This window comes from Tupaia chinensis, unplaced genomic scaffold (genome assembly GCF_000334495.1).
Source record: "Tupaia chinensis unplaced genomic scaffold, TupChi_1.0 Scaffold000147_1, whole genome shotgun sequence".
Taxonomy (NCBI): domain Eukaryota; kingdom Metazoa; phylum Chordata; class Mammalia; order Scandentia; family Tupaiidae; genus Tupaia; species Tupaia belangeri.
The window spans coordinates 7,622,237-7,645,423 of record NW_006159617.1 but is presented as its reverse complement, the minus strand read 5'-3'; the positions used below and the strand labels follow the sequence as shown (position 1 = coordinate 7,645,423).

General features: G+C 35.4%; 1 protein-coding gene across 3 annotated transcripts in view; it reads left to right on the top strand.

Moving 5' to 3' along the window:
* VPS13A (vacuolar protein sorting 13 homolog A) overlaps positions 1–23,187 on the top strand; it is a gene marked incomplete at its 5' end in the record, with an annotated part of 243,652 nt that overhangs the window by 167,014 nt on the left and 53,451 nt on the right. For all 3 annotated transcript variants that reach the window (XM_014586627.2, XM_014586628.2, XM_014586629.2), the window contains 9 exon segments: positions 3,319–3,447; positions 3,889–4,022; positions 7,030–7,159; positions 12,547–12,779; positions 16,509–16,662; positions 17,881–18,027; positions 18,234–18,315; positions 19,215–19,284; positions 20,140–20,245. In XM_014586627.2, the coding sequence (XP_014442113.1) occupies positions 3,319–3,447; positions 3,889–4,022; positions 7,030–7,159; positions 12,547–12,779; positions 16,509–16,662; positions 17,881–18,027; positions 18,234–18,315; positions 19,215–19,284; positions 20,140–20,245 (1,185 nt within the window).

Genomic DNA, 23,187 nt, shown 5'->3' with positions numbered 1-23,187 from the left:
ATCAGAGTGGAAAAAAAGGTCTTCCAAGTTTTTCCTCTTCCCCTCAGGCGGTCTAGTGGTTGCTCCTGAGGAAGGTCTGTGCATAAGGTAAAGAGACCTCTGAGTGCAATCCAGGCTAGCAATGCAGATACTCATACAGCCATTTGAGAAGTATTGGAGAGGTTTGAGACCGCAGTGTCCTAGCTGTGCACCACATGTGTAGACAGAGCAACTTTGCCCTGGAGGCCTGCCAGAAGAAGCCTGTGTGTTGCCTATGGTCTGACCTGAAAAAATTGCATATATGTTTTTGACCAGGAGCTGGACTTCTAAGCACTGAGCATATCTGTGGAAAGAAAGGTTAGAAACAAAAGGATCAACCAGAATAGGAACTCCAAATTGGGAGAGTATTTGGCATTTTTGAGGAGTAGTAAAAGAGACCAATGTTGGGACCAGCAGGTGGCGTGGTGGTTAAGGCGCTGGACACTCCCACATGTCTGATCACAGTTCAAATCCTGGACCTGGTGGCTTGCTTTCTCACTTTCTTCTCTCTCTCTCTCTGTGTCTCTCTGGTCAAATTAAAAAATGAAGGAATGAATAAATAAATAAATAAATCTTTAAAAAAAAAGAGAGAGACCAATGTTACTGGAGTCAAAAAAAGTAGTAAAGGACAAAGCCTAGTGATAATGAAGGGCAAGGTGCAGAATTTTGTAGATGACTGCAAGGATGTTAGCTTTTACTTTGAATGAGGTTTTCAAACAGTCATTAAAGTCAGTTCTCAATAACTATCAATTGGGCATTTGATTTTTTTAATGTGTTCTACACGTGCTCACTAAGCCCCTGTTCTTAGCTTGTTGATGTATGGCCTTCTCTCTATATATATCTAGATGCTGAGATTGCAACTGTAACCTTCATTTTCTTTTTGTAACTTATATTTCCTAGATCTTTTTTCTATTCATAACATTTCTACGTCTTGATTTATGTGTCTCTTGTAGATATTGCTGAGTCTTGTTTATTTTTTAAAAAATTGAATGTATAGCTTCTGTTTTTCAGTTTTATATTTGCATTAATTGCAATTACAAATGCATAACAACCTATTTTTAATATTTTAACCTCTTTGTTTCTTTTTGTTCCCTATTTCAACTTAAGATAAATTTTCTTTTGCTAGCTTAAAATTTTTGCATTCTAATTGGCTTATAATGATAAATCTTTTTTAGGTTTTTGCCATAGGACATATACGCTCGCCAGAGAGAGGGAAAGTGAGAAATCCCCCCGGGGGAAAGGGATAGCTATGCTGAAATCCCTTCTCCTCCATTTTCATCTTAGGATTCTGGGTACATGCATGCACCTGACATGATTTTCAAGCCACTCACCAGGGGGAATGGCCACATTGTGGTCCTTTCTCTACCATTCTCCTCTTGGGCTTTTAAGCAATATGCACATCCACCTGGTGTTTTTTTGTTCGGTTGGTTGTTTTGTTTTGTTTTGTTTTAAGCTGCTGGGCCTGTGACTTGAACCACAGAGTTGGCTGAATTCGCAACTCTAACTCACAGTCAGCCATGTGGGATTTCAGAGTCTTAACTGCAATGCCATCAGCTGACTTCGATAACAATAAATTTTACCTCAAGATGCATACTTGCTCTCATCACCTCTGTTGATTTGTTCAACTTAACAATCAACATATTTCTGTTTTTCTAATATAAGAGACAAGTACTGTAACACTTTCTGACATCTCAAGAGGCCCAGCATATAATTTACAAAAAAGACATAGTGTGTATTACTAAACATAAAAGACATAGTATTAAACCAGGGCTTTCAGGAAATAGCAGATCTTGGGTACGTTTACAACATACATCATTTTTAGTCTCTCAGTTCCTCATTAGAAATTTATGTATATACAATTGCTACCATTTTGACTCTCCCAACTCATTCTGCTAGACTACAGGAAGTTCTGAATGAGAACATTCTAAGCCTCTTACATCCTTAACTTGTTCCATTAGTTACCTTTTAGAGTTGAATAAAACTGCCTCTGACCAGCACTAACAGCTAGCTTCTGCTCCATTGTCCCCAGGTCATTTGGAGATGACCAAGTATCTCACAGTCTCATTGAATATTAGAAGTGATCAGTCTGGTCAGGGCCTAAGGCGAAGTTGACTAAATAGTTTACAGATAGGAATGGTTCTTTATTCTTGTTCTTTTAACTATTAGTTTCCAGTTCCTGTTTTCTGGTCTTATTTCCAGAGCCTTGACTGTCTCCTGTCCTTCAAGTTTCATTTTTAGATCAATGGTGTCCAAATTGTTTCTTAACATTTCTGAGCTTCATTCCTACTCTGAATTTGGGTACAGCTTTTCCTTTTTTATCCTCATATAACGATGAGGATCCTACATTTGGCATTTGTCCTTACTTGTTATTGGTGTATGCTTCATCTTCTACCTGATTACCAAATAATGCCCACAGCATGATTTTTAGTTTTAGTAACTGAATTGTCCCTTGTTTTTTAAAAAAGAATTATTTATATGATTTTATTTATTATGATTATCTTTATTTCTTAATTTACTTTAGGCCAGGTGTGCTCACCAGAGAGAGAGAGAGAGAGAGAGCGCAAGCAAGAAAGCAAAAGCAAGCCGCCAGGTCTGGAACTCAAACTGTGGTCAGCCATGTTGGAGTCCAGCACGTCAACCACCATGCCATCTGCTGACCTAATACCCTTGCTTTTTTTTTTTCCTTCTTTTTTATTTAAAAAAAAAAAAAAAGAAGAGGTTTTTACCTTAGGGCTTCCAGAAAAAGAGAGACAATGAGAGAGAAAGTGAAAAACCACCCCCTAAGAGGAATGATCACGTTGTAATCTAGTCTCCTTCTGGGATCTTGAAATGCCCACACATGCACCTGATGTGATTTTTAAGCCACTGGGTCTGGGACTAAAATTTTGGTTGGCCATGTAGGAGTCCAGCGATGTAACCGCTATGCCATCTGCTAGCCCGCATACCCTTGTTTTATACTGATCAATTTACTTCTCAATTCTGGGCTCTGCTTACTTCTTGAATTTTTGAGCCTTTGCTGTAATATCTAGATGGCATTAAAATCTTCTTCTCAGCACTGTACTTATCAGGCATCTTCAATTTATTACCAGTGGTTGTTTGTATTCATAGTGCATACAAATGACAGCTCACCTCTAAGTTTGAAAATTTTACACCTCTTTAGCTAAGCAACTTAATAACTGGAGCAGTGTTGAAAAATATATATCTTTTTAAGTTTGAGTCTTTTCTTGTAGGTTTATTAAAATGATAGAAATATTTATGATGAAATATGTTTATTGTAATTATACATAATATATATTTTAGTGTATTCCCTTTTGGCCTATGGATGCTTCTAGTAAACTTCTTGTTCAAGTTGAAGGGAGTGAAGATCCTCCCAAAAGGATATATTTTAACAAGCAAGAGAATTGTATTTTATTGCGCCTGCATAATGAGGTAAGTGGTTTTGTTGTTGTCGTTGGGTTTTTGTGGGGGGTTTTTTTGCATGTGTTATAAAAAATAAAATACTACTAAGTATACATTAGCTTTTTCAATATCACCTCTGATAATATGTTTTCCCTTTCACCAAAAACAAAAATTTCTTTTGTTAAAATAAAAAAAGGCACCAAAAGGAAGAAGAGACATAAAATAATTTCTCAAATAGTTTATTAGAGTGCCTGGAGTACTAAACTACATATCACATCTAAAACTTCACTCATCTGCGTACTAAAGTAGAGATTCATGCTATCATGCAAATGCAGTACAAAGCCTTGAGTTTTCTACTTTCTCTCCTCAAATTAACTCATTATATTATAAATAAATTTATTATTAGATATTAGTAGTTAATATTATTGGGGCAATGACCACATTAAATAATTTCCTTTTCCTTTCTTTTAGCTTGGAGGTATTATAGCAGAGGTTCATTTGGCTGAGCATTCTACAGTTATTACATTTTCAGATTATCATGACGGAGCAGCTACATTTCTGTTAATAAATCACACCAAGAGCGACCTTGTTCAGTACAAACAAAGGTAAGGAGGTTATTGCACATATGCTGACTCCTACTTTAGCATAGTGTTTGGTGTTGGGACTTTGAGTTCACGATGATTTCTTAAGAATATAAGCATATACTGTAATAAGAATATAGCATAATGGCAAGTATGTAAAGCGATATCCCATTCTTTTTGTTTTTGTTGTTTGCTTGTTTTTTTTTTTGTTTTCATTAGTTTCCTATGGGACAAGGCATTTGTCAGAAAGAAAGAGAGAGAGAGAAAGTGAGAAAGTACCTTTTGGGGGGATGGGCATGCTGCATCCCCTCTCTTGCATTCTCCAGCGATTTTGAGTGTACATTCACAAGCTTTTGCCACACTGGCTTCATATGTTTCACTTGTCGGTTTTTGAAATACTTAAGAATAAAATTTATATATCAAGTCAGTTTAATCCCCTAGATGTTTCTTTTTTTTTTCTTTAAATGGGACATCAGGGTCAGCCAGTGGTGTGGTGGTTAAAGCAGCTAGATCCTTCATGACCAGCCATGAGGTTTGAGTCCCAGACTCTGACTGACCCCAGTGTCCCATTTAAAAAGAAAAAAAAGAAACATTTAGGGGGTAAAACTGACTTGAGATATACATTTTCTTCCTTTTTTACATAAAAAAGAATTATTTAATTTCATATATCTTTATTATTATTGAATTTGCTATAGGGCATGTGCACTCACAAGAGAGAGTGTGTGAAAAGGTAAGCCGCCAGGTCCAGGACTTGAAATGAGATCAGCATGTGGGAATCCAGTACCCCGACCAGCATGCCACCTGCTAGCCCCACATACATCTTATTCTTAAATATTTCAAAAGCCAACAAGTAAAAGAGTTGATGCCAGTGTGACAAAAGCTTGATCATTCTTAAATTTGGCTATATTTGAAATTTTTAATAAGCATGATGTATAATTTCACTTTTTTTTTCCTTTGTTCAAACAATAGATGGTCTTTTCTTATTGAGGTCTATAGGGAGAGGACTGCTTTCTCAATGATCATAAGTAAATCCTGATGGTTTAGGATACTCTGAATATTACTTGTTTCACTTTGCTGTGGTGTCATGTCCTAGTGCCACTACAGTTTATGCAACTTTGTTTTCCTGTATTTAGTTGTCCAGGTTGTCTTGAAGTTATTTTTTCTGCTTTTTTTTGTTTTCACCTTTGGCCCAGATTTGTCAGTATATTTTATACTTTCCTTCTACTCTTACTGTACAACTTAGAATCATTGATTAAAATCAAACAGACATTGAGTAAGGGCCACAGGGCCGACTAGCAAGTCCCTAGACTACTCATTCCCTCATTTGTTTAAGATGGTATAGAATTAAGAAAGTCTGTTAGTCTGTTTTTAATTGTTCAATATGTAACAAAAATCATCAATTATATCTTAGTGTAGTTGGGCTGCTAAAACAAAAACGCCTTAGACTTGGTAACTATTTATAAACAGCAGAAATTTTCTGCTTATCCTTATGGAGGTTGGGTAGTCCCAAATCACGGCACCAGCAGGTTCCTAGTGAAGGCTTGATCTCTGCCTTATAGATGGTGCCTCTTGCTGCATCCTGATTTGGCAACAGGAACAGCAGCTCCCTTCAGCATCGTTTATAAGAGCACTAACCTCACTAGTCACCTCCTAAGTGCCTCATCTCTTAATACGTTGGCAGTCAAGTTTGCACATATGAATTGTGGAGGTGGGAGGTACATATTCAGACTATGGCAAATTAATTGGTTGAAACTGATGAAAGAAGGTGGAAAGGGTACATCATCCTGTGTACCTCAGGCCACCTTTCACATCCTGAATTCACAAAATTAAGATCTATAGAAAATTCTCTGAGTGACTGTTTCCTTAGTTCTGTCGAGGATGGTGAATAGCTGGTAACATTCTAGATGTGTCAGAGCTGTTAATTCTTTACATACTAAGGACTGGCTTAATTGTCATACCTTGTGTATATCTGAGGCTGACCTATAAATCTTCGTCGTTTCTTTGGCCATGACCATGCTATATTCATTATAGTGCAGAGCAAATACAGAGTATTTAGAAATATTATCTACTGCATTTATAACTCTTAATAGTAAGGGATAAGAGAAATACTAGAATGTGATCCTTATATAAATTTTGAAACTTAAAAAATGGTACTCTTAATGGAAATTTATAAAATTAATAATCTGTAAGAATGAACATTGGGTTTGGATTTAGGATTGTTTGAGGAAGTGCTTGTTGAATCATAAACTTGAAACTAGTTTTAAGGAATATTAACTCCAGAATTACGCTGGAGCATTGCTGCTGTTTCTGACCACATATTGTTTTACGTCTTTCATAGGCCGCTTTTTCTGCCTACTCTTAAATATTGCAGGGAGATACTCCTAATCGCATTATGTAAAGTCTTTGATAATCACATCCATGACAGTGACTACTTCAGTTATTATCTGTGTGCGAGTTATCCCCACATTTCTACTCCAGCATAGACTTCTCTTGAGTTTTAGACCCCCACCTCCTCTAAGTGTCACCGAGACCCTAAAGTTAGTCAAAGCTTTCATCATTTGTACCACACAATCATCTCCTCCTTGTGATCCTTCTCTTATTGCATGGAGTGTTATACACTTCTGTCATCCCAATTTTTCCTATGTCACCATCCAATTAATTGCACTCTATTTTTTTCCCCCTAAAATTTTAGCTATAGGGCATGCTCATTGAGAGAGAGAGAGAGAGGTGTGCAGAAAGTGAGAAATCACCCCCAGGGAGGATAGCCACATTTCAATCTCTTCCATTTTGCTCTTGGGATTTTGGGCATGTACACACACATGCCTCGTGTGCTTTTCAAGCTTCCAGGTTTAGGATTCTTAATTGCAGAGTTGGCCATGTGGTCTTCAGTCTAATCTTAATCAGAATTATCATAACTCTCAATGAATGGACTAAGCATTAGTCTATTATGAATGAAGTTTTATTTTAGATTTTTTATTTTTTCATGTACTTGACATTTAAGCTGATGCATATTTTTTACTTCTTATGTCAGTTCTCTCAGCGACATAGAAGATTCCCTCCCTCCTGGAAAAGCAGTGTTTTACACATGGGCTGATCCAGTGGGCTCCAGAAAGCTGAAGTGGAGATGTGGGAAAAGCCATGGCGAAGTAACACAAAAGGACGTAAGTACTGGGTTGCTTATTAATGTTGTTCTCAGCAGCCTTTTGTAGTTCCTTTTTTAAAGTTTTTTTTTCTTAGCCTAAGGTTTTATTTATTTATTTTTTAAAAGAGGTTTTGCCTTAGGGTGCATGCACTCACGGGAGAGAGACAGAGACGGTGGCAGTGAGAATGAAAGTGAGATATCACCCCCCAAGGGGATGGCCATGCTATAATCCCTTCTCTCCCATTCTCCTGGGATCTTGCTCATCATACAAACATGCACCTGACATGAGTTTCAAGCCACTGGGTCTGGGACTTGAACTGCAGTCGGCCATGTGGGAATCTAGTGACATAACCACCACGCCATCTTCTGGCCTCACTAAGTTTTAATTTTTCAAAGAATTTATTTATTTATTTATTTATTTATTTATTTATTATTCTTATTTTTTCACATGAGTTTGCCAGAGAAAGAGAGGAGAGTGAGAAAGCAAGCTACCAATGTCTGGGACTCAACCCACAGTCTGCCATGTGGGAAGTCCACAGCCTCAAACCACACCATCTGCTGGCCTCCTAAGTTTTAAGGATTGTTCTGTAGCTATACTTGTAAATGATTGCCAGATTTTAAAAGCAATATTCAAGCTTTAACTTAACTCAAAATGTTAAAACCCAGTAGCAGTAGCATTTTGTCTTTATCATTGCGTACTTCTAATATGCTACAAAGAATAAAGCTATACTTTGAGGAGTGCTTTTAGCATTTACCTTATAAACTTATTTTAACAAATATGTTTTCTTTATTGGTGGTCATTTTAGGTAGATTTAGCTTCTGTGAGAAATATTTAAGGACAGAGTGAGTTAACTAAAAAGAATTTATTGTGGGTGGTTAAGCTATGATGATGAAGTTATATACAAACATTTTCCAGTAGCATTTAAAATAAATTTCAGGAATTGTTTTATTAAAGTTTTATTTATCGGGGACCAGCAGTTGGCATAATGGCTATGTCACTGGACTCCCATATAGGTGACCGCGGTTCAAGTCCTTGACCTAGTGGCTTAAACTCATGCCGGGCACATGTACATACATGCCCAAGATCCCGAGAGGAGAATGGAGAAGAGATTGTGGCGTAGCTATCTTTCCTGGGGGGTGGTTTCTTACTCTCTGTCTTCTGGCGAGTGCACATGCCCTATAGCAAAAACCTCTCAAAATAAATAAATAAATTCATCTTAGTTTAACTCCTTTTCCAGTAAACCTCTCAAAATAAATAAATAAATTCATCTTTTAAAATTCATCTTAGTTGAACTCCTTTTCCAGTGTCTTTTTTAAATACTGCTAATTGTTCTTTGTGTCCATTAATAGAACAGTGGTTCTCTCATTCCCATTATGAAGGAGAAACTGAACATTTCATCATTGTCTTCATGCTAAGCATTTTTGTTTCTTTTGTTTATTTTAAAATAAATAACCTCTATCAAATTAAATCAGTTGCTTTCTTTTCCTAGTTTGTTAAAATAGGAGTATGCATATTTATTTATATATAAATGAATGGGTGTTGAATTTGTGTCAAATGCTTTGAACTGTTGAACATTGTTATATGATTTTTGAACTTTCTTTTATTTGGAGAATCAGTTCTATGTTTGGTTTTGGAGTATTAGGACAATGTCACATTTCTGGAATTGGTTTGCTAATATTTTAAGTCTTTTGCTTGTGTATTTGTGTGAGAAATTGGTTTATAACTTCCCAATTTCAAATGTTTTTTTCTGGATTTTGATATCAAGGTTACAGTGACTTTTTAAAATGTTAGGAAAGACTTAATATTTTCTTTTATTCTTGAACTTATGTAAGGTAAATATGACTTCTGAATATTTAGTATTAACAAGTTTTTCTCATGAAGCCAAGCCATGTTTAGCTTGCAATTGTCTTTATAGGAAGTTTTTAAATTATGGACTCTATTTTATTAGATATAGGTCAGCTTTCTGTTTCCTATTGTGTCATTTTGGTATTTTTTAAAGAAGATATTCATTTCATCTAAATTTTCTAATATGTTGACTTAAACGTATTTATAATAACTATCTTTTTATGATATTTATGGTTGTATGCTTTTTCATCCTTTGTATACTTTTTTCCTTTTTTTTCCTTGATAAATTTTGCTAAAAGCTGGGAACCAGCAGTTAGCGTAATGGCTATGTCACTGGACTCCCACGTAGTCAACCGCGATTCGCGTCTCGACCCGGTGGCTTAAAACTCACGCTGGGCGCGTGTGCGTGTGTGCCCAAGATCCCGAAAGGAGAATGGAGGAGAAGGGATTGCGGCGTGACCATCCCCCCTGGGGGGTGATTTCTCGCTTTCTGTCTCTCTCTCTCTCTGTCTGTCTGTCTGGCGAGCGCACATGCCCTATAGCGAAGAACCTCTTAAAAAAAAATTTTTTTTTTGCTAAAGGCTTATCAGTTTCATTAGTTGTTGTTTTGTTTTGTACTTTCTCTCTCTCTCTGTCTGTCTGTCTGGCGAGCGCACATGCCCTATAGCGAAGAACCTCTTTAAAAAAAAATTTTTTTTTGCTAAAGGCTTATCAGTTTCATCAGTTGTTTTGTTTTGTACTTCTTTACTCCTCTTGCTCCCCACCCAGAAATACCATTGTCTTGCTGCCTTTTTTAAATTTAAAGTTATTTTCATAGGTATATGTATTTGCCAGAGAGAAACAGAGGGAGAGAAAATGAGAAATCACCCCTGGGGGATAACCACCATGCTGCAATCCTTTCTCTATTCTCCCCTCAGGATTTTGGGCAGACACACAAATGTTCTTGGAGTGATTTTCAAGCTTCCAGGCCTAGGACTCAAACTACAGTTAGTCATGCAGGAATTCAGCACCTGAACCACCACGCCACTTGCTGCCCCCTTATTGAGTTCTCTTTAAGAACAAAAAACTGATCATCTAAATCTTTTAGCACCATCACCAAACATGTAGTCAGGCCTCTGGATCTACCTCCACAGATTCAACCCATTGCAGATCAAAAATGTTTAGAAATAAAACAGCAATATCACTTTAAAAAAATATTGGATTATCAGGAAAGTCACGGTACATTTTTGCATAGAAAAAAATGCGTCATGACCTTTTTGATAACCCAATAATGCATATTTTGAAAACAATATTGTGTAACAACTATTTACATAGCACTTATATGTACTAGGCATTATAAGTACTCTAGAAATTATTTAAAGTATACTGGAAGATGTGCATAGGTTTTATGTGAATACTACCCCAGCTTTGTATAAGGGACTTGAACCTCTGTGGACTGTGGTATTTGCTGGGGAAAGGGTCCTGAAACTGATTCTCTGTGGATACCAAAGGACAACTGTGGAGTCACATTGAGTACTTAGGCTTCAACATAAGAATTTTAGGGGAATACACATCCACTAGCAAATACCTGAATCACAATCATCATCTTTCAGATTTTCTTCACTTATTTGAAATCATTTAAAGGCATGTATTCTCCTCCAAAAACAGCGTTAGTTTAATCTTACAAATTTGGGTATGTTGTATAGTTATTACCCTTTAGTTAAAAATATTCCAATTTTTATAATTTGTTTTAATATTTATTTAGGTTATGGCTTACTTTTGAAAAATTTGGGAATTTCTGGTTATCCTTTTTTAATTTCTAATTCACTTCCACTGTGATTTTGAGAATATAGTCTGACTCAGTCCTTTGAAATTTATTGAGATTGAATTTGTGGGCCAGCATTTGGTTAATTTTAGTACATTTTTTTCCTACGTATTTGCATATACATATTCTGTAGTTTTTACCTCATATTCTAGATCAGTTTGTTAAAGTTTGTAAATTGTGTTGTTCAAAAATTTTTTTTGTTTGCTCAGTATCTTGCTTTATTAGTTACAATAAGAGGTATGTTAAAAATCTTCCAATATAATAATGGATTTATACTTTTTTGCCTTTTTGTTTTGTTAATTTCAGTTCTTTAAATTTTAAAGCTATGTGATTAGGTAGGTACAAATTTAGAATTGTTATCTCTTCCTGGTAGATCTATCCTTTTATCAGTATATAACACTGCAGTTCCCTTTACTGTATCTTCTTAGGCCCAAACATTTAGACTCACTGGGGAGATATTGGGATGCAAACTGGGGACCTTCCCATGTTACCCCAGCATTGCAGAGTACTGTGTCGCCATTGCACCTCCACAGCTGGCCTATAAAAATGTTTTCTTTTCTTCCAAATAAGTGCCATTGTATTGTATAAGTTTCTTTTTAACTTAAAACATACATCTTGGATCACTTTCTTTTTGCCACTGGTTAATTCTTTCTATGAAGATCTTTGAGTGAGTCTATGTTGATAGTTTAGTAGTTTTTGTCTGTGGACATCTTTATTATTTTGTGTACATTTTACATTGAGGGATATTTTTGTTGAAGAAGGATTTTCAGTAGAATTTGAGAGTTATTTTCTCTTAGCATATTGATGATATTTTTTCATTGTCTTCCAGTGTTTCTTCTGTCAAGGAATCCAGGATGCATAATTTCTAAAATTGTATGTAGGGATACAGCTTATAATTGGCCTAACTTGAAGTAAAAAGTTTTTATTAAATGTATTCAGGAAAAAATATTACTTTAATATAAAAATTATGTTATTAATTTGCTCTGATAATTAGTACTTTTACACATTTATGTCAGTGATAATCTGTAAAGTTAAATCTGAAATTTGCCATAAGATACTAGAAAGGCTTTAGAATTATTTGAAAAGAGATGTTCTTATTTCTCTTAGTTTAGTATTGTATATTTTACTTTAGAAAGTATTAGAAGTAACATAACTGTAGACAATAATTTTATGGTAATGACTCCAATTTCTAATTTCTGTTGGTTGTAACATTAATATGTACTGTATCTAGAAATTATCTGTTAATTGGAATATTTATCAGTAATTTATGGCTGGCTATTAATTATTAGAATTTGTTATAATTTTTTTGTCTTTGAACCTCAAGTCCGTGACACCAGTATAGTGCCGTGTAAGGGTTTCCTGCAGAATTAATTCTATGGTGTGAATATCCACGTTTTATAGATATATGAGGTATATTTTATAGATTCAGCTTTGGAAGGAAATATGAATTGTAGATTGAAACACTTTTAACACAGACCACATCACTCCAGACTTACTTTCTGTCATTGATCAGTTGTCAAAGGAAGATTATGTGAATATTAATTAATTTTGTTGCCACTAGCCTTATACAGTAGTTAATATCAAATGATTACTATGATGTAAGTTTCCAAGTTTTGTACAAATATTCATTTAGCTTGCAACCCCAAGCCTATTAAGTTGGTATGATTGATACTCTCATTTTATAAAGGCTTTATCTAGATTTCATGTTGGCTGGGAGCACACTCTAATTTTTTTTTTTTTGATGGTTTTGTTTTAGGATATGATGACACCTATAGAATCGGGGAAAAAAACTATTTATTTAGTTTCATTCTTTGAAGGCTTACAGCGCATTATTTTATTCACTGAAGATCCAAGGGTATTTAAAGTAACATATGAAAGTGAGAAAGCAGAGTTAGCTGAACAAGAAATTGGATTGTCATTACAAGATGTTGGAATTTCTCTTGTCAACAATTATACAAAGCAAGAAGTAGCCTATATAGGCATTACAAGGTTAGATGCATTAAATTTTGGATAACTTTAAATAATCAGTTCTTAATCATTAAAAAATGATGATTGTAGAAACTAAAATCATTTAGTTTAACTTTTGTGTTTAACTATTCGTTGATACTCAAGTAGTGCTAATTTAAAAGTGTATTGGATTGGGACCAACAGTTAGCATAATGGCTATTTCACTAGACTTCCATGTAGTCAACCGCGGTTTGAATCTTGGACCCGGTGGCTTAAACTCATGCCGGGCACGTGTGCATGCGTGCCCAAGATCCCAAGAGGAGAACGGAGGAGAAGGGATTGCGGCATGGCCATCCCCCTAGGGGGTGATTTCTCACTTTCTGTCTCTCGGTCTCTCTCTGTCTGGCGAGCGCACGTGCCCTATAGCAATAACCTCTCCAAAAAAAAAAAAAAAAACGTGTATTGGATTGTTTTTTCCTTTTGAGATAAAGATACATCAAAAATCAAATTTATAAGTTCCTTATGTTTTCAATCCTCCTAGCTCTTTAAAAAGTCAGTAAAAGTACTTTAGAGATAGAGATACATCAAAAATCAAATTTATAAGTTCCTTATGTTTTCAATCCTCCTAGCTCTTTAAAAAGTCAGTAAACATATTTTATTTAACATGTAAAATATTCTAATTGTTCATTTCCATAGTAAGGAGTACAGTGTAAGATACTTCATAAATAGTTATTGAAGTATTAAAATAAAGACAATCACTTTCTAACTTGACGTTGGTACTTAAGATCGAATATAGGTAATACCATCTTTATCATTTCCATTATAGGATATCACTAATAAAGTATTTGTCTTTTCTTCTGCCCTAATTATTCCTATTCATAAACCCTTACATTGAAATTTATTTCTGTGTACTCTAGCGGCTAAAGTAAGAGCATTTCCTCCAGTCTATATAACCAGATAATGTAGTTTTAATCCTTTACTTGGATTAAACTCTGGAATATAATATATATTAAAGGTGTATGATACAGATTTAAATTTAGTTTTCTATATAAATTTATCTATAACTGCCCCTACCACTCATGGAATGGTTTCAATGGCATTTTCTTTTCTTTTTTTTTTTTTTAAATGGAAGGTTTTTGCTATAGGGCACGTACGCTATCTGGAAAGACAGAGCGAGAGGAAAATGAGAAATCATCCTCTGGGGGAGATGGCCATGCTGCACTCCCTTCTCCTCCATTCTCCTCTCAAGATTTGGGGAATGCACATACATGTTCCCGGCATGAGTTTCAAGCTGCCAGGTCTGGAACTCAAACCACAGTTGACCATGTGGAAGTCTAGCACATTAAGCACTCTGCCACCCACAGGCCCCTCAATGGCATTTTAAAAGGAATTTTAAAGGCTGTTTTCTTAGAAATATTTATTCTAATTTGAAAGGCTATTTTCTTAGAAATGTTTATTCTGAGTAAATTTTATTTATTTAAATAAGACAGTCAAATAGACAACAGCGGTTTAAGGTTGTCACACTTAAAAATGTTACCTCCACCGCTGACTGATGTGAATGCAAAGGCGATTACTACAGGGTCTCTGCTTTTCTGTGTATTAAATGAATGTAAATGAAGAAGAAATAAATGAACTATTTAAATATAATTTAAAAACTTAAATACTTAAACAGAAAGTAATTTCAGAGTACTGTAAAACTTTATTCTGTATTTAGTTCTTTCAGCATTTTAATTTCAAAACCATTCAATTTCTTACATTCACACTCCCTAGATTACTCATTTATGTTTTGTCTCTCCTCAAAACCAGTTCTTCTCACCTCACTACCTTGTACCCCATTTCACTGAGAAGATCAAAACCATCCGCAGCAAACTCACATCACCCAGGGTCTCAGCTTCTTGCCTGCTCTCATTTACACCTTCATGCTGTGCAGACATGCTAGCCCTCAGTTACCATAGACATACCATATGCAGTCCTTCACATTTCTTTTTCTACTTTTGCACCGCGTTTCCTTTCCTCTTACCTCTCTGAGGTTGTGGACCCAGCAAGCCTCTTTCTCATGCATATCAACAACTTCTGGCTCTGTACTGGATTTTCCCATCAGTGTTATTCAATTTAAAAAATCCCTTGAGCCTGTTTTTCCTGTTTCCTACTATCCACTTCTTTGTTTCCCTTTACAAGCTAAACTCATAAAAAATGTTATATATTTTTAATACATTCATTATTTTCAATTCTTTTCACTCATTCTTTTTCTTTAACCAATCCATACAAGATTTTTCTTTCAACAGGCTATGAAACTGGTTTTGTCAAGACTACCAGTAACCTCCATAATGCTGTTAGATCAAGTGTAGAATTATCAGTCCTCACTTCATAACACAGATCCTTCCTCAATACAGTTTTTTTCACTTGACTTCCAGGATACCTCACCATCGTAGCTTTTCTTCATATCTCAGCATTCTCAGTCTCATTCATTGGTTCCACGTCTTCTCTCAACTGCTTCAATTGCGTGCATTGAGGTTCTTAGAACTTGGTCTGCCTCTTTTATCTATTTCAGTGTTATCATTTCAGATACTATTTAGTGCCAAAATTTTCTCTCTTCATATTATTAGCTAGATATGTCCTCTAAACTCCAGACTTGTATATCCAACGGCCTGTACAGAATCTCCGCTCAGATATCTAAGAGACGTTGTAACGTCTGTGTTAACACTAACCTCTTGATTTTCTCCTTCTTCCCAAACCAGCTACCCCAGTAGAGTTAATCACAACTAACTTCTTCTAGTTACTCAGACCAGAAACACTGGGATCATCTCTGATTCCTCTCATTATCTCCCACTCCGCATTTATTTCCTCTGGAAGTTCTGTGCTGGTCCTACCTTGAAAATACACAGACTCTGGCCCATTTGATTACCTCACTGTTACCACCCTAGTTAGACCCACCAGCGTGTCTCTGCTGGCTTACTACATTAACTCCTACGTTTTTCTTCTAGCCTTCACGCCCTTACTTGTCCCCATCCCCCTACCCCCTACACACAACATATTCTTACCAAAGTATAAGTCAGATCATCTTGCTGTTCTTCTTAAAATTCTTTCAAGCATTCTTCATCCCACTTAGAATAAAACTCGGAACCTTTACAGTTTCTTACAAAGCCTTTCATTATTTGTGTCCTCACTGTCTGTCTTACTTTATCTTCTGTTCTTAATGTGTCCCTACCATGCCAGCTTCCTTACTCTTAGACCCTGCAGATGTGCTCCTGCTCTGTGGTCACTGTTACAGCTGGTCCTTCTACTGAATGTTCTGTTGTCTGCTGGATAGCTCCCTCAACTCCTGTAAGGTTGCTGAAATCTTGCCTTTTTGGCAAGGCCCTTGTTTACCACTGTTTTAATACTGCAGCTGTCACTAATTTGCATATCTCAGTTTTCCAGCTCCACCTTACTTTTTTTTTCTTCTTTCAAAAGCATTTTTATATCCTATGTATTAAAAATGTTTTATTGTCATGTTTACTATTTATTGTCTGTCACTCCCCAGCTGTTAATAAAATGAAGTTCCAGAATGCTGGTGATACTCACTGATAAATTTTTGCCACCTAGAATATACCAAATAGGAGTTTAATAAGTATAAGTTGAATGAATTCATATTTTTAAGCTTATATAATGCTTGATTATAACAGAGGTGATTGCGAACTTACTGTAGATTTTGTAATTCATGTAATAAACCGGTTAAATTGAAAATGTTTATAAATTCATACTATGATTTTTTTTTCTTTTCTGTGTAAGCTCTGATGTGGTTTGGGAGACAAAGCTCAAGAAGAAGGCAAGATGGAAGACAATGAGTGTAAAGCACACTGAGAAGTTAGAAAAAGAATTTAAGGAATATACTGAATCCTCACCTTCAGAAGATAAGGTTATTGAATTGGACACCAACATTCCGGTAATATCTTTAAGTACTGATGTGAAGCTATAATTTTATCTGTTATATTTGGACAAATCACTAATGAATCTTTTTTGTGCAGGGAGGTTTTTGCTATAGGGCGCATAAACTCTCCAGAAAGACAGAGAGACAGAAAGCAAGAAATCACCCCCTGGGGAAAATGGCCACACCATAATACCTTCTCCATTCTCCTCTTGGGACCTTGGGCACTCACGCACATGTGCCCGGCATGAGTTTTAAGCCACCAGGTCCTGGACTCAAACCACGGTTGACTACAGGGGAGTTCAGCAACATAGCCATTATGCCAACTGCTGGTCCCCACTAATGAATCTTATGGAAAATTTGACTTCCTTAAAAAAATAAATTGAAGAATTTATCAATCCTGTCATGCATACTTTATATGAACTATTTTAAAGGAGTAGTTATGTGTATTAAAAAATCAAACCTTCTCTTAATATGCTGGAAGCTAGGGCCAGCAGGTGTTGAGGCAGTTAAAGGGCTAGATCCTACATGGTTGACTCTGTGGTTTGAGTCCCAGACCCAGCGACTTGAAAAACATGCAGGGCACCTGTACGTGTGTGCCCAAACTCCCGAGAGGAGAATGGAGGACAAAGGATTGTGGTGTGGCCATCCCCCCCCAGGGAGGGATTTTTCACTTTTCCCCTCTCTCCATTTGTTTTCAGTGAGCACACATGTCCCATTGCAAAAAATAATCTAAAAAATAATTGTTGGAAGCTAATGATCTCTTTTTTTGGGTGAACAAGAAACCAAAAAATGCATTTAATTATTTTTATTTGCACTTTTATTTCATTTTTTGTGGCCATCCCCCCCCAGGGAGGGATTTTTCACTTTTCCCCTCTCTCCATTTGTTTTCAGTGAGCACACATGCCCCATTGCAAAAAATAATCTAAAAAAAAAAATGTTGGAAGCTAATGATCTCTTTTTTTAGGTGAACAAGAAACAAAAAAAATGCATTTAATTATTTTTATTTGCTCTTTTATCTCTTCATTTTTATAGTAAAATTATGTAAGAAGTACAAATCTATAAGGATTATATGAATATTTGTCAACTTTATGGATGAGGTATAAAGATCAGAATCTAAACCTCATTGGATATTTAGTCTACTATCTTAATTATTGTTATCTTAAAAGTCTTGGTATAATTTTCTAATTTTAATCAATTAGGGAAACAGGAAAAATTCTGTACTGTATTTTTCAGGTTCGCTTAACACCTAGTGGTAATAACATGAAAATTCTGCAACCACACGTAGTAGCTATACGAAGAAATTATCTTCCAGCATTAAAAGTGGAATATAGCACCTCTGCACATCAGTCATCATTTAGAATACAGATTTACAGAATACAGGTAAGTCATTCTGAAAATGCGGGCCACGTTGTATTCCAAGGGAACACAGTAGGAAACCAGATGTATTCCCATGGGCTGTTTCAGATAGGACTTCCATTTCAGCGTTGGACTAGTTCTGATTCCTTCTACTTCTTCAATCCTGTTATTCTGGTTGAGTTGTATAATAGACAAACTAATATACTGGCCTTTTTTTTTTTTTTCCTTAGATCCAGAACCAGATACATGGTGCTATATTTCCATTTGTGTTTTATCCGGTTAAGCCTCCAAAGTCAGTCACCATGGATTCAGGTTTGTTTTTTATTTCTAGATTGCCATAAAAGCAGTTGTATTAGCTATTTGTTTATTTTAGTTTAAAAATATAAAATGAAGTCATTCTGAATTTTAATTTCTGTAGGATGATTAGAAAATTAAATTGCTTAGAAAAGGACCAGCAAGTACTCAACTACAGCAAAACTTTGAATGATTAAGAAGTGATTAATTTGAAATATTTATTTCAATTTTTAGGAATATTAATTTTAAAAACAGATGATTGATCTGTAATTCCCTGCTCAAAAAATAATTAGGGCCTTTGAATAAACAATAAGGAAGTTTAAATTCAGAGTGTTTCCTAACAGTAGAAACTGTCCTGTGTTCTTCAGTGAGGATAATTGATAAATCTTTCTTTCTACCCTTTCCTTCCTTTTTACTTTATTATTATTATTTTTTGCCTATCCCTCTTTTCCCTCCTTTTCTTCCCTGCCCAATATCCTTCCTCACTTCCTTTCCACAACTCCCACCCCTGTCGCACCAGCTGCAGCACTGCCTCTATACTGTCTAGGGGGCTTACTCTTCATAATCTGCCTGGAAGCTTTCTGAGCAGTACATGCTCAAGGCCCTCCACCCAGAGGTCTGGTACAAGTCACCAGATCTGTTTCCATGAAGTTTTCCCAATGATTCTAATGCATGCTTCTAGTTTAAAAATCACTAATTTATGTGATAGGGTATCCTTGAGTGATTGCAGATTGTTTAAAAAAAAAAAAAATCCTGCAGTCTGAAATTGTAATGGATCTTGCAAATATTAGTAATTTTAATTGATACTTATGGTTTAGTAAATGACTTCATTTTCCCTTGTGGTGGATGTGAAATTGTACAGAATGCTTGCCTCTGCTTGAAGCGTCATCAGAGTAATCATGTTTATCGCCTTACAGCACCAAAGCCCTTCACAGATGTCAGCATTGTCATGAGATCTGCAGGACATTCCCAGATATCACGTATTAAGTGAGCGTCTTAATACTGTTTCTTGTGTGTCCATTTAATGTTTGTTTCAATATACGACTAATTTCTACACTTTATAAATGAATTTCAGATGACTCAAAGATTTCCTCATAAGATAGTAAAGAGTAAAGGTCAAAGAAAAAAATGTATTAATTATTGTATAATCTTGGACAGCCCAAATCTCTGGATGAAATTCCTCTATTATATTAGCGGTAGTTTTTATTTGTTTGTTTTTTTCCTTTCTAGATTAGAGGTATTTTATTTATTTTTACTTATTTATTTTCTCTTATAAGTTGTATGTAATGACCATATTTTTTTAAGAAACAAGGGAGAAAAATAATACTTTCTTACACACTCACTGCCCATTCCAAAAATAGGACATGGGCAGAAACATTCATCTGTGTGGTGCTCTTCTATCTCGTCTAGTCATCTCATCACTGAGATAAGCTAGCTTTATTCCCAGGTCTTTCAAAATATGATTTTATTGTAAATGTACTTTTAGTATTTTTTTTCTAATTAGATTGTTTCAAGCTATAGACTCTTGAGAGACTTTCTATTTTTATTAAAATTTTTACTAAAATTTATTAATTTTGTTGTATGTGGCTGTAGTTTATTCATTATTACTGATGTATAATACTCTCTTGGAAGACTGTATACCATAATTAACTAATCCATTTCCTCTCTGTGGCCATTTTTATATTTTGAGTTTGTTGCTATTAAGCAATTGCCCCAATTTTTTGAAAATTTATCTATGAAATGCTAAGTTCAAAGTTCTAATATTAATCTGATACTTTTCTTTCTTGCCTAATCTTAACATATTAGTTGATAAGTTTTCCATGTTTTCACTTTGTAATGTAGGTATTTCAAAGTGTTGATTCAAGAAATGGATTTGAGATTGGATCTTGGGTTTGTCTATGCTTTAGCAGACCTTGTAACAGAAGCTGAGACGACTGAAAACACAGAGGTAAGACCTGCAGAAGTAGCATTGTGGGAAACATGAGAGAAAAAGAAGGACTAAAGAAACAGTATTATAAAGTCTTAAAGGTATTACAATGTTTTTGTACAGTTGAAATTTTTTAGTTCTGTTCTGGCGAATACGTTGGTAGAAATGATATTTTCAGGTGACAGAAGATGGAAGCAAGACAAAAATAAAAGCATTCTTAACTTTTAATACCTTAAAGCCTTTAATACCTTTTCTGTTAAAACTTTTAATACCTTAAAGCCTTTAATACCTTATAGGTTAGCAAATAGGAACAATTTTGAGCCAATAGTAGGGGGAAGAATTATATTCATAGCACTTTTTTCTTCTTTCATTTTTTTTTGGTTATTTTTATTTTGATTAGTAATTGAGAAATGTGGGACATTCGTAACTGAGAAATGTGGTGCATGACCAGGATATTTGATGGGAGAATAAGGCTAAGTTAAAAGGTGGTATCAGTTTGGTGACTGAGAGACTATGAAATGACATTGATAGAGTGGATTGAATGTGGTCTCCTTTTGTACCTGCCCTCTTAGGGAAAAAAAATTTTTTTTTAGAGAGAGATTTTTGCTGTAGGGCATGTATAATCACTGGAGAGACAAAAAGCGAGAGATTAACCCCTGGGGGAATGACCAAACCACAATCCCTTCTCCTCCACTCGCCTCTCAGGATTTTGGGAATGTGCCCACACAAACACCTGGTATGAGTTTTAGCTGCTGGGTCTGGAACTTGAACTGTGAGCTACATGAGAGTCTAGTGTCGTAACCATTATGCCATCCACTGGCCCCAGGAAAAATGCTTAAAGCAGACATCATAGGTAGAGACTAGGGCAGTTATACTTTTTTTCCCTTTACTAAGAGTTGATTGAGATACGGTTCACACACCACACATTTCACCCATTTAAAGTATACAGTTCAATGATGTTTAATATATTCAGAGTTATCTAATTCTAGGACATTTTCATTACCCCAAAGAGAAACTGCCTTGCAGTATATAACCACTAATACACTCTCTGCCTGTGTAGGTTTTCATATTCAGAACTTTTCATACAAATGAAAGCATATACTGTGTGGTCTTCGGTAAAGGGCGTCTTTCATTGAGCTAATGTTTTCAAGGCTTATTCATGTTGTAGCATGTATCAGCACTTCATTCTGTTTTATGGTCAAGTAATATTTCCACCATATCATATAGAAATGTCATGTTCTATTTATTCATCCATCTGTTAGTGAGTATCTGAGTTGGTTTTATAGTTTTGCTCCTATGGATAATGTTGTTATGAATACTTGTATACATATTTTATGCAAACATATATTTTTATTATTCTTGGATACATAGCTAGTAGAATTGCTGGGTTACATATAACTCTCTGTTTAATCATTTTAGGACTGCCAGATAGTTTCTGTTTGGTTTGGTTTGGTTTGGTTTGGTATAAAAGTACATGCTCTCGCCTAAGAGAGGTAAGCAAAAGAGAGAAGGGAAAGTGAGAAGTCACCTCCCCCCCCAGGGGGTTGATGGCACCGCAGTCCTTTCTCCTCAATTCTCTTGGGATTTTTGGCATGTAGGCACATGAGCCCAGCGTGTTTCTTTAAGCCACCTGGTCTGGGACTTAAACCAAACTACTCAGTCAGCTATATGGGGTCCAGCAGCCTCTACCATCATGCCACCAGTTGGCCCACCAGATAGTTTTTCAAAGTGGCCTCATCATTTTACAGTCCCAGAGTATATGAGGTTTCTTATGAGAATTTTTATGCTCAAGTGTATAAGAAATACTGGCCTGGAATTTTTTTTGTGATATTTTTGCTTTTGATATCATGGTAATAGGACTTTATACAATGAGTCAAGAAGTGTCCTCTCCTCTAACTTTTGGAAGAGTTTGTGTATGAAGAATTAGTACTCTTTAAATGTTTGGTAGAATTTAGCAGAATCTAGGCCCAGATTTCCACTGTAAGTAGTTTTTTTATTACTCAATCACACTTGTTATAGATCTATTCAGATGATATGTTTCTTCTTGAAACAATGTCACCAGTTTATGTTGCTAAGAACTTGCTGATTTTATCTTAGTTTTCTAATTTATTGACATAAAATTAATGATAGCATTTCTTTATAATTCATCTTACATCTGTACGGTTAGTAGTCCCCTCTATGATCTTTGCAAAAAAACAGCTTCTGGTTTAATTGATGCTTTTTCTTTTGTTTCATTTTTCTCTATTGTGTTTACATTTGCAATAATTTCATTATTGCCTTCCTTCTGGTGCTTTAGTTTTTATTTGCTCTTCTTTTTCATTGTCTATGGAGGAAGTTAATGAGGGGGTTCATGTGAAGGTTAGATTGTTGGTTAGAAACCTCTTCTTTCTTAATATACACATTTATTACTATACATTTTCTTTTTTTTTTTAGCATATGCTCTAGCAACTGTATTTATTTCAAATGAACTTTCTAACATGAACAAATAAACCAACAGAGGATGCCTGGAGGAAATTATAAAATCACATTAAAATATTTTCAGTTGTGTAATATAAAAAGTGAACCCCCAAAGCCTGATTTACTCAAATATCATAATGAACTTTCCAGCGTTTTTATCAATCAATGCTATTTCAATATGATAAATTTAAAAATAAGTGCATTTATACATAAGCTATTTTATTTTTGTTTTGTTTGTTTCCTTTTTTTTTAATTAATTCACTATACACCATCACAACACACAAATGAATTTTCCATCCAAAATACACTGTGCATTGGTTCAATCAAGCACATCAACATACATGTTCTCAGCAAATAATTTTCCAATTCTTACATCCTGCATACCTTGCCCTTTGTCTTGCCATCCCTGATTCCCCATCCCCCACCCTCTGCTATGTCCCAACTTCCTCCTCCATTGTCCCTGGCATCCATGGTTGCCCTCCATGCCTTCCGCCCCCCCCCCATTC